An 11,990-nucleotide genomic window follows, 5' to 3' on the forward strand; every position below is an offset into this window, starting at 1 on the left:
GTAGCAGAGGGTAGAATGGTGGGTTAACCAAATAGCTTATAAAAAGCCTCATAGCTAGCAGATCCTTACAAATTGCTTTGGTGAACTGAAGTAGGTATCTCAAAGCATTTTAGAAACAAAGGAATAATGAATAGAATTTAATATATTCAGCAATGCAAAAAGAACTTAATCAAAAACTTACATATAAAAATATCAATGTAGCCGGGGATTTAGCTCAGCGGTTCGGTGGCCTGCCTTGCAAGCGCAAGGACCCAAGTTCAATCCCCAGTACCAAAAAAAAAAAAAAACAAAGGAATAATGAATAGAATTTAATATATTCAGCAATGCAAAAAGAACTTAATCAAAAACTTACATATAAAAATATCAATGTAGCCGGGGATTTAGCTCAGCGGTTCGGTGGCCTGCCTTGCAAGCGCAAGGACCCAAGTTCAATCCCCAGTACAAAAAAAAAAAAAACCAAACAAAAAAACACAATGTAACTATTTTAGGAATCTGACAAATACTATTAACTCCATAAATGGTTAAAAAAGAATAACCCTGGACACATATAATCACAGTTAAAAACCTAGCTCCGATAAAGACAAAATTATTTCTTTGCAGATGATATGATTTTAATGTGTAGAAAACCATAAAGATAGCCAGGTGGGGTGGCGCATGCCTGTAATCCCAGCACTTGGGAGGCTGAGGCAGAAGGATTGCTGTGAGTTCAAGATCAGCCTGGGCTACATAGTGAGCTCCAGGTCAGTCTCAACTACATGAGACTCTGTCTCAAAAAAAATAAAAAAATAAATAAATAAATGTTTTTCTCTCTCTCTCTCTCTCTCTCTCTCTCTCACCCCTCCCCCCCTCTCCCACATACACAATTGGAGCTAACATGTGGCCAGGTGTGTGGCCCATATCTGTAATCCCAGCTGCTTAGGAGACAGAGGCAGAAGATCCAAATTTAAAGTGAGCCTGAACAATTTACCAGGACTTGCCTCAAAAAGGGGTGGGAATGTAATTTAGCAGTTGAGCACCTTTGGCTTCAATTTCCACTACCAAAAAAATAAAAGGTAAAACAAAAAACTAATAAATGAATTAAGCAAAGTTGAAGGATACAAAACTAACATGTAAGTATCAACTATTTCTATTCACTTAAAATAATCTAAGAGTTTTTTTGTTTTTGTTTTTTTAGTACCAGGGATTGAATTTGGGACCTTGCACTTTATTCACTTAAAATAAGCAAGCACTAAACAATTCTACTTACAACTATCAAAGAATAAAATTCTAAAGCCAGGTGTGGGGGTGCATTCCTGTAATCCCAGCATGAGACAGGAGGAAGATTGCTGTGAGTTTGAGACCAGCCTGGGCTACATAGTGAGTTCCAGGTCAGCCTCAACTACGTAGTGAGACCCTGTCTCAAAAAAACCAAAAAAAAAAAAGAATAAAATTCTAGGGCCAGGGATTTAGCTCAGTGGTTCTGCTGCCTGCTTCACAAGCGTAAGGTCCCAAGTTCGATCCCCAATACCAAAAAAATAAAAAATAAGTAAGAGTCTGGTAGATAAGTGTAAGATTTTGATCTTAATCTGTTGCCGGGTGTGGTGGCATATGCCTGCAATCCTAGCATTTGGGAGGCTGAGGCAGGAGGATCGCTGTGAGTTCCAGGCCAGCCTGGGCTACACAGTGAGTGTCAGGGCAGTCTCAACTACATAGTGAGACCCTGTCTCAAGAAAAAAAAAATCTGAACAAAGCATAAAGAGGTGAAAGACTTAAATACTGAAAAAAATACAAACTGTTGAAAGAAATTAAAGACACAGGGCTTATGGGTATTAAGTTAGTTACACACTATGTGCTTAGTATGTATAAGGTGAAAAGAAAGAAGACAGAAAGGGAGAAAGGGAAGGAGGAAGGGGAGAGGAAGGAGTAAAAAGAAGGAAAAATGGAGTGAGGAGGAAGGGGAGGGGAAGAAGACAAAGAAGAGGGGAAAGAGAGACGTGGGGAAGGAGGGAAGGAGGGAGAGGGAGGAGAGTAGGAAGAGTGGGAGGAGAAAGGGAGCGGTATGGAGAGCAGAGAAAGGAAGGGGGAGAAAAGGAAAGAAAGAAGAAATTACAGACACAGTAAGTGGGAGACATCATATAGCTCAGTTGTCCGTACTATGCAAAGTGATCTACAGACTCATTGTGATTCCTATCAAAATCCCAAGGACTTTCTTTTGTGAAAACAAATTCCTCCTAAAATTCATGCAAAATCTCAAAAGCTTTCCGAACAGTCCAAATAATCTTGAAAAACAAGAACACAGTTGGGAGATTCATACTTCCATACTGAAAAGCTACAGTAATCAAAATAGTGTGGTGGTAACATAAAGACAGACATACAGACTCACAGAATCAAGAGCCCAGAAATGAATCCTTACATAGATGGTCAAACGAGTTTGACAGGGAGGCCAAGACCATTCAGTGGAAAAAGGACAATTTTTTCAATAGATGGAGTTGGAATAACTGGATATCCACATGCAAAAAACGTCTGGACCCTTACTTTCTACCACATATAAAAATTAATTCAAAATGGATTAAATGTATAGATGGATAAACTCTTAGGGGAGTTTCTTCAACATGATACCAAAAGTATATGCAATAAAAAAATAAATAAATGCATTTCATGAAACAATTATTTGTGCAAAGAATGCCATCATGTGAATATACTTTAACACTATGAAACTATACACTTGAAATAATTAAATGAGGCTGGAACTGCAGCTGAATGGTACAGCACTTGCTTAGCATGTACAGACCCTGGGTTTAATTCCAAACACTGCAAGAAAAGGAAGGGAAGAAGGGAGGGAGGGAAGGAAGGTGAGAAGAATTTAAAATAATAATTTAAAAATTTGGGGGTGGGGGAGATTACTTGGGATTGAACCCAGGGCCTTCCTTCCATCCTCTCTCTCTCTCTCTCTCTCCCTCTCTCCCTCCCTCCCTCCCTCTCCCTCCTCCACCCCTCCCTCTCTCTCTCTCCTTGGAGACAGGGTCTCACTAAGTCATTAAGTTGCCCAGGCTGGGCTCAAACTTGTGAACCTCCTGCTTTCCAGAGTGCAGGGATTAGACCTGCACTACCACAATCTACTTAAGATGGTAAATTTTAAGTTATGTATTATTTGCCACAAAGGGAGTAGGAAAAAGGAATGGAATTTTGAGATGCTTAAGATGTGCCCTGGCAGGACTTGGTGACTGACTACATGTGAGATGGAAGGCAAAAGAAAATAATAGCATATTAAATTCCTTCTTGGGAGACTGGGACAGTGTTACTGCATTACAAGATAGAAAGATGGAAACGTCAGTTTTGTGGTGCTGAGCATGTATTTGGGAGGGAGAAGGGTTGAAAGAGATTATGGTAGTCACAGCAGCATCATTAGGAACCTGTCAGTGCTTTCTACCTGTTTTTGGGAGCTGGCATCCCTCTGACAGAAATACTGTCACCAAAGACAGTGATCCCTCTTTGCAATCCATCCCTCTTTGCAAATGAAGAAAATGAAATTAGCTCCAAATTACATGGCACATAAGTAGCACAGGAAGGGCCTCAAAAAACTGAGTGACTCAAGTCAAAGTTTGAGATACCAGTGGGACACAAGAGGGATGCGAAAGTCATCAAGAAAGCGAATGTCTTAGGAGACACAGGAACACCCAGGGAGAGAATAGACAGATCAATAAATTATCACTGGCTGATTTTTAGAACAGCATGAAGGAACTTTTCCTTGTAACAGTATAAAGGAACGTTTTCCTCATAAAATGAAGATTATATTTTACTTATAGACACTGCTGCTGTTGAAGGCAAAGATCTCATCATAGTCTTTGTATTCCTAGAGTTTGCAATGTCTGTCACAAATTACCATTCAACAAATTTTTTAAAGATTTAAAAACAAAACAAAATTCAATAACTGGTCACAAAAACACTTGTACATGATAAGAGAGCAACCATTTTGACTAAATTATAGCATAGTTCTACTTCCTTTCTGCATAGCATGCTACAAATGCATTGTTTCTTTCTGCACCACAGTAAGGTCTGTTTTATGAACTGCTCTGCTTAAGTAGTAAGATGGAGTAAACTTAGGGAGACAGATACTCTTATTTGCTGCTGAAGATATATAAGTACTGGGCTGGGGATTTAGCTCAGTGGTTCCAGCACCTGCCTTGCAAGCGTAAGGGCCCCGAGTTTGATCCCAGGTACCAAAAAACAAAAAAAAGATAAGTACTTTCTAGAATGCAATTTAATAAAATATATTGAGAGTTTTAAAGTCTTAACTCAGTAATCTTACCTAGGAACCTATCCAAAGAAAATAGTAAGTGACGGAGCCAAAAATTTAGGTTGGAAGTAATAAAAAATATCCAAAACAGGAAAATAAGTTAATCATATAGTCACAGGGTAGAATATTATATTGTACTTATATTAAGTTCTTAATGAACACTTAAGGGTACTAAAAAATAAAAAGTTGGGTTATAAACTATTCTTAGTATAATACAATTTTGTAATGATCTATATAATGATATATGTCTATATTTATTATCAGCCAGTAAAGATTAGAATATCCTCAAAATACTAGTAAGAGTCTCTGAATGGAAAGATTATAAGATATCTTTTCTTCTTTACTTTTCAGTACTTCTAAATTTCTGCAAAAAGAGTATTTTCATTTTTAAAACCCAAAAATATGATAAATATAAGCAAGACAACACTCACCTTCTTTCTTTTTCTGGATGAATTTCTTGTGGGAGTAGGCTTCTCAAATTCCGCTGACTTTGCCTCTTCTCTCTCCTCTTCCTCATCGGGTATCAGAGAATATTTAGTCCCACCTGGTTGCATGAAACAGTCTTTTGCAAAGTGGCCTGCCAAAGAGAAGCACAGCAAGTAGAAAGGAAGTCGTCTTTTTTTTTTGGTACTGGGGATTGAACTCGGGTCCTTGTGCTTGACAAGGCAGGCAGCGAAACCACTGAGCTAAATCCCCAGCCCTAAAGTACTGTTTTCTCAGCAGGTGGATCTTCCCCCAGAGGCTTCTGAAAGGGGCCCAGTGGTTCAGGAGTATTACTTGGTTCATTCAGAGACTTTCTGTCACCTTAAGATGGCATTGCTGGGACGGGGATTTGGCTCAGTGGTTCTGCCACCTGTCTCGCAAGCACAAGGGCCCGAGGTTAGATCCCCAAACCCCAAAAAAAAGATGGCATTGCTCACTCATCCAAGCCAGGCAAGCAGCTGGTCTCAGAGCTGTGGAAACACTGATGCTGCTCTGAAAATGGCAGAGGATATGAGGATGTAGGCTTGGGCTGCCCTCCATTAGCAATGGGGCTTATTAATTTTTAAAGATCTATTTTGGAACTTATTCTTGATAATGAAAGGCTGCTCAAGAGAACAGGATGCTTAGCAGAGGGAGCTGAGTGGCACGCCAACCCCTAAAGAAAGTTAGCTGGCAGGAAGCGGGCACTCATATTCAAACTAACATGCAGAGAGGCAGTCACCCATGGGCACTGAGTATTCACAGACTGTCAGATCTGGCAAGGCCTTATAGATCATCCAACATCCTGTATTTGCAGAGGATATGAAAGGCTAGAGTTAAGAAGTAGCTCAAAGTCACACACACAGCAGAGAGCTAAATCTTATCTTAGGTCTTATGCCCTTTCGCCCTGTACTGTTTTTGCTATACCAGAGTCAACTACCTTTGTCCTGATTTTTGCTGACTGGGGAAAATCCCACATCCTGGTATTCTACTCTGCTTTACTCAGCACCAGGATACAAGTTGAAGGTAGGAGACTCTAACCTCCCCAAATCTATAGTATTATTAAAGGGTCCCTTAAACAGATGCTATATCCCCAATAGCTAGTTGTGTCTAAGCTTCTGGTTAAGCCTATCTGAGGGGCACAGAGGAACTGCATGAGGTAATTAAAGAACTAGGTATAAACTAGTTTACATATCTGGGTAAAGCTGGATGGTGCCTGGAAATTTGAACACAGCAGAGTTTTCCAAATATTTGAAATACTCCCACAATTCCCCTGAAGAGGTATTCTTTCTTTCAATTTTACTTTTCCTTTTTTCATCTACATCAATAATAGAGACACAAAACCTCACAATTTCAACTAGAGCATAAATCTGCTACCAGCTGCAGAAAAATAAATACAGCAGGATAGTTGAAAGGCTAGGGAAGCTGGGCGTAGTGGCACATGCCTATAATCCCAGCACTTGGGAGGCTGAGGCAGGAGGATCGCTGTGAGTTCGAGACCAGCCTGGACTACATAGTGAGTTCCAGGTCAGTCTCAAGTACATAGTGAGACTCTGTCTCAAAAAACTAAAAAAAAAAAAAAAAAAAAAAAAAGAAAAAAAAGAAAGAAAGAAAGGCTAGAGAGAAGAGGTAACAAATTGAGGTCACTCTGAAAATGAGAAGCTGGCGATCCCTCTCATTATAACCCCAACAAGGGAAGTCAGGCTGAAAGGGTTTTTTAATATTTGAGTAAGACTAGAAGAAACCTGAGGAAACAGAGTGGACGTGACTATCCTACATTCTTTATTACTAAAAGGATATTCAGAACTCTGAAGTTAAAGAGATAAAGGTGAAAAAAGGATTTAACTTGGAACTTTAAGGAATATAGTTCCCAGTCACTTAATATTTGCAGAACAATAATTGTCTCTGAAGATAAAGCTTGGAGTATTAATCACCACCATCTAACACTTTAACCCTCCTGGAATAGTATATGGGGCCCTTAATCAGGCAAGTCACCAGCTACAGTGCAAGAAGTTCAGGGAGGGGAGTGTCCTATGTGATACAGTATTTCACAAAGCCACCATTCAAAAAAGTAACTAGCAAAAGCATCAAGCCATACACTCTGATATAAGTCCAACCAGAACAACAGCATGAGCAGGTGCATCATTAGTTAGCTACAAAGCAGGATGAGCTAAACTAATACTAGGCTATCTCCTCCCCCCAGTAGTGTCCACCCACAAGCAGAGAAATACAGGCATGGCTGGCTTCATCTTACCTTTACAGCCACACTTCTTGCAGGTAGTGTTAAGGACAGCCTCAAGGGTGATCTTCTGCCCAGTGTAATCCTGGAAGGACCGCCTCCTCCTCTCTTCTTGCCTATAATGAAAAAGATACTGACTGCTGGCCCTCTTAAGAGACAGAGATACTACAGAGGCTAACACTTATGGTTTGTTGTGTTTTTGTTTTTTGTTTTTCCTGGTACCAGGGATCGAACTAGGGTCCGTGCACTTGCAAAGCAAGTGCCAGAATCACTGAGCTAAATTCCCGGCTATTGTGTTTTTGTTTTGCTTCTAGTATGAAGAAGGGAGAGAAAAGGAAAAGTGATAAGAACAAGATAGGGGGAAAAAAAAGAACAAGATAAGCAATGAAAGTGATGACAAGAAATAGCTCATGTTTTTTTCATTCAGGACCAGGTTTTAAATTAGCAATTTTGAGCGAGAATAGGCCTCACCTATTAATGTACAGAGGATGAAATATAATTAGTCACCATGCTAAATGCCCTACAAAGCTTACCAGTTCATATATTTAAAAGATCTCCCAAGTCTTTCTAGAAAATCAAGTCTAAATTCTTTATCTCAGCATTCAAGGCCTTTCACAATCTGCCTCTAACCTAATTCTCCAGCCTCATTTTTATTTATACTCAGACTCTTATCTTCTATAGATGTTTCAATGCTTTTGCTCAGGCAGCTCCCACTCTCTGAAATAGTCCCCCCGCCTTTATTCCCATCTTAATCACTTCACTATACCCAAATACTTTAAGGCTCTGATTTTTGTAGTCTTCTTCCCTGAACCCCTCAGCTAGAATTAATTTCTTTGTTCACATTCTCATAGATAGAACTTTAAATTTGTGCCCAAAGTATAATATGCATATAGAAAGGTATTTGTTCTAAGTATACAAAACTAAGTATATACTTGGGTTTCACAATCTGAACATATCCGTATAACTGGTAAGTACTCAGATCAAAAAACAATATAACTGGCACCTCTGAAGCCTGTCTCAGGCTTACCTCTAGTCACCATGCCTCCTCCAAGAGTAACTACTATTCTGATGTCTAACAGCATAGTCTTTTTTTAACCAATTTTTATAAATTATATATAGTACATGCAATCACCAAATGGGTACTTCTGTATCTGGGATTTTTCTTTGTGGGGGGCTGTTTGTGAAATTCACTCACATTGTTATTAGTAGTCATATATCAGTCCTTCTCGTGACTATATATTACTCTACCATTTATTTTGTTCAGGTGAGATCTCTCAATGTTTCCCAGGCTGGTTTTGCACTCATGGGCTCAAGAGATCCTCTTGTCTCTGCATCCCAGGAAGCTGGGATTATGTATGTGCACCACCACACCTGGCTTGCGTATTCTGTTGACGGACATTTGTTCTATTATGAATGGAACTTCTATGAACTTTCTTATACATGTTTTTGGGCAAATACACATGTATTCCCGATGGCAAATGTCTACTTCTACATAGGAGTCAAACTACTGCGTTTTTGTAGACATGACTGGTTTCCCATAGTATGTCTACCAACTTATACTGCAACATAGTATAAATGTTTCAGTTGTCATAGCTTGTATCTTTTACCTTTACCGTAACACAGAACCTGTAGAGTACTCAGAAAGTATTTAACCAAAGAGAATTTCCTTGATCACTCTTTTCAAATTCTATGTTACACACATATCAATCCACATCCTATCACATCCACATTTTACTGTATCATGATGCATTTATGTTTCTTCTATGGACAGATGAGGTCTTATGTTCATTCCCCAGCACCTTAGCCAAAAGATCAACAGATCAACACATTGATACAAAGCATCAATGAAGTTTTTTACTTTTTTGTGTGTGCGCGCGCGTGTGTGTGGGTGGGTGGGGTACTGAACCCAGGAAGTATTGAGCTACATCCCTGGCCCTTTTGTAAAATTTTATTTTATTTTTGGTACCAGGATAAAACTCAGAACCTTGCGCTTGTGAGGCAGATGATCGCAGCACCACTGAGCTAAATCCCCAGCCCTGTAAAATTTTATTTAGAGCCAAAGTCTCACGAAGTTGCCCAAGCTGGTCTCAAACTTGTAATCTTCCAATTTTAGCATCTCATGCCAGCCCAAAAATTGTTTTTTGAAATCTCTTTGCAAAAATATTCTTACTTTACCCAAACCTCAACGTTACTATTTTTGTGGTGCTTGGGATCAAACACAAAGTCTTGTACATGCCAGGCAAGTGCTTTGTCACTGAGCTACACCCTCAGTCCCGAATCTCTTTAACTCTGAACTCAGTCTAGCTTAGCAGTACCAGACCTTTTTGGCACCGGACACCAGTTTTGTGGAAGACAATTTTTCCACAGACTGGATGGGGGTGGCAGATGGTTTTGGGATTAGTCTCATCAGAGTGTGCAAACCCAGATCTATCCTGCATGCACAGTTCACAGCAGGGTTTACACCTCTGTGAGAATCTAACAGCAGCTGCTGATCTGACAAAGAGGTGAAGCCCAGAAGGAATGCCAGTGGTGGGGAGCAGCTGTTAGGTACAGATGACGCTTCCCTCTGGCCATGCTTCACGGCCCAGTTCCTAACAGGCTACAGACTGAAACCAGTCTGTTGGCCTGAGAGTTGGGGAACCTCTGCTGTAATTCTAGCTAAAAATTTAAAATGCTTTACTGTTTCTATAGTTCACTAAGAACAGAAAAATATTCTGCAAAATCAGCTACATTATCCAGTGCAGTGTAGGAGAGCTATATAAAAGCAGAACAAAGCTAACTAAAAAAAAAAAAAAAAAAAAAAAAAAAAAAAAAAAAAAAAAAAAGAACAAAGCTAAAATACACTTCATGTATTTTAGTCATGTTTTATTCATGGATTTTAGTCAAGTTTCATGTGCCATGTCGCCTCATGAGAGGAAACACAGAAGACAAAGACACTCCATGTTCTGTTCATTCACTGAACTCTGAACTTCAAAGTTCAGCTCAAATACTGTCTGTATCTTGTATGAAATCCCCTGCTGCAAGATTTTGTGCTTCCACGGTATTTTACCCTCTAGTCATTTTTTTTGTTTTGTTTTGTTTTTTTTGAGACAAGGTCTCACTATGTAGTGGAGACTGACCTGGGACTCACTATGTAGTCCTGGCTGGTTTCGAACTCCTGGTGATCCTCCTTCCTCAACCTCCCGAGTGCTGGGATTACAGGCATGTGCCACCATGCCCGGCTGATCATTTTATTTTGCTGCATTTATTTATGCCTCACTTTCTACACTGTAAGTAGGACCTGAAGGAACACACTGTCTAGGACACCATTGTCCATCAGAATGGAATGGAAACACTTTGCTTTGTTTTGTTTTTGGTACTGGGGATCGAACTCAGGTCCTTGAGCTTGTAAGGTAGGCGGCAGGACCACTGAGCTAAATCCCCGGCCCTGGAATGGAAACATTTTATAAATCTGTGAATCTACACTGCCCAAATATACTATCATTAAGCATTAAAAAAATGTGGCAAGTGTTATTGAGGAAATGGATACTCAGTTTTATTTAATTTTCATCCATTTACATTTAAATAGACATGCCATTAGTAGTTACCAATATGAACAGTGCCCGCGAGAATATAATAAAGTTCTGAAAGTGTTTGTTCAAATGCCTTTTTCCCTAAAAGACTCTTATTCAAAAGATAGGGAGTCAACTGTCTGGTATAGGTAATGCAAAAGGGTACTTTTGAAAGGTATAATAGCTGGGCATGGTCGCTCATCTGTAGTCCCAGCACTTGGGAGGCTGAGGCAGAAAGACAAAGTTTTAAGAGAGCCTGGGCTACACAGTGAGACCCTGTCTCCAACACAAAACAAAACAAAACAAAAGACCAGGACATGGTCCTTTTCCTCAAAAGCTTATGGTATCACAGCAGAGGAAAACGTGTAAACAGATAATTATCCTATATTGGCTAAATCTAACTTCAAATGCCTCTAGACCCTTTCCATTTGCAGTAACTTATTAGATGACTTTGCTAACATTTTGGGGCCTAAATGTAAGATAGCTAGACAACGTAGAAGGGTTCCCTTTTCTCCTGCAGCCTCACCAGCACTTGTTTGATTTATTGATGATAGCTACTTTTTCTTGAGTGAGTAAAATCTCAGTGTGGTTTTAATTTGCATTTCTCTATTGAACATTTTTTCATTAATTTATTGGCCATTTTTCTTCTGAGAAGTGTTTATTCATTTCAGATGCCCATTTTTTGATTGTGGGTTTTTTTTTTTTTTTTTTTTTTGGTACTGGGGATCAAACTCCTTGTGTTTGCGAGGCAGGCAGCAGAACCACTGAGCTAAATCCCCGGTCTGATTATGTCTTTTATGTGGGGGTCTGATTTTTTGAGTTCTTTATATATTCTAGATATTAGTCCTCTGTCTGAGAAGTAGCTGGCAAACATTTTTTCCAGTTCTGTAGGTTGTCTCTTTACTCTCTTGGTTGTTTCCTTTGCTGTGAAGAAGCTCTTAGGGGCCGGGGATTTAGCTCAGTGGTTCCAGTGCCTGCCTTGCAAGTGCAAGGACCTGAGTTCAATCCCTGGTACAAACAAACAAACAAAAAAGAAGCTCTTAAATTTGTTATGATCCCATTTGTTGATTCTTTTGTTTTTTTGGGGGGAAACCAGGGATCAAACTCAGAACCTTGTGCTTGCAGGCAGGCGCAGTGCCACTGAGCTACCCCGGGGCCCATTTGTTGATTCTTGATATTTCTTCTACAACTAGAGTTCTGTTCACAAAGTCTTTGCCTATGCCTATGTCTTCTAGAATTTTCCTAATTTTTATCTTTCAAAGTAAGCATTTCTGTTTTAACATTTAGATCTCTGATCTATTTTGATTTTAGTTTAGCACATGGAAAGAGGAATGGGTCTAGACTCAATCTTCTGCACGTGGGGCTGGGGATTTAGCTCAGTGGCTCTGCTGTCTGCCTTGCAAGCACAAGGACCTGATTTTGACCCCTGGTACAAAAATTAAAAAAAAAAAAAAAAAAAAAA

At 39.6% G+C, this 11,990-nt stretch overlaps 1 protein-coding gene across 1 annotated transcript in view; it reads right to left on the reverse strand.

Annotated features, from left to right (window-relative positions):
• The window catches only part of Zcchc17 (zinc finger CCHC-type containing 17), a 56,563-nt gene that overhangs the window by 13,219 nt on the left and 31,354 nt on the right, over positions 1–11,990 (reverse strand). The window contains exons 6-7 of the mRNA XM_010621607.3: positions 6,993–7,093; positions 4,708–4,853 (exon numbers count right to left, since the gene is read on the reverse strand). Of these exons, the coding sequence (XP_010619909.1) occupies positions 4,708–4,853; positions 6,993–7,093 (247 nt within the window). The remainder of the gene's footprint in view (positions 1–4,707; positions 4,854–6,992; positions 7,094–11,990) is intronic.

The sequence above is a fragment of the Fukomys damarensis genome, unplaced genomic scaffold (genome assembly GCF_012274545.1).
Source record: "Fukomys damarensis isolate Sample0158 unplaced genomic scaffold, DMR_v1.0_HiC HiC_scaffold_23, whole genome shotgun sequence".
In the NCBI taxonomy this organism is placed as follows: domain Eukaryota; kingdom Metazoa; phylum Chordata; class Mammalia; order Rodentia; family Bathyergidae; genus Fukomys; species Fukomys damarensis.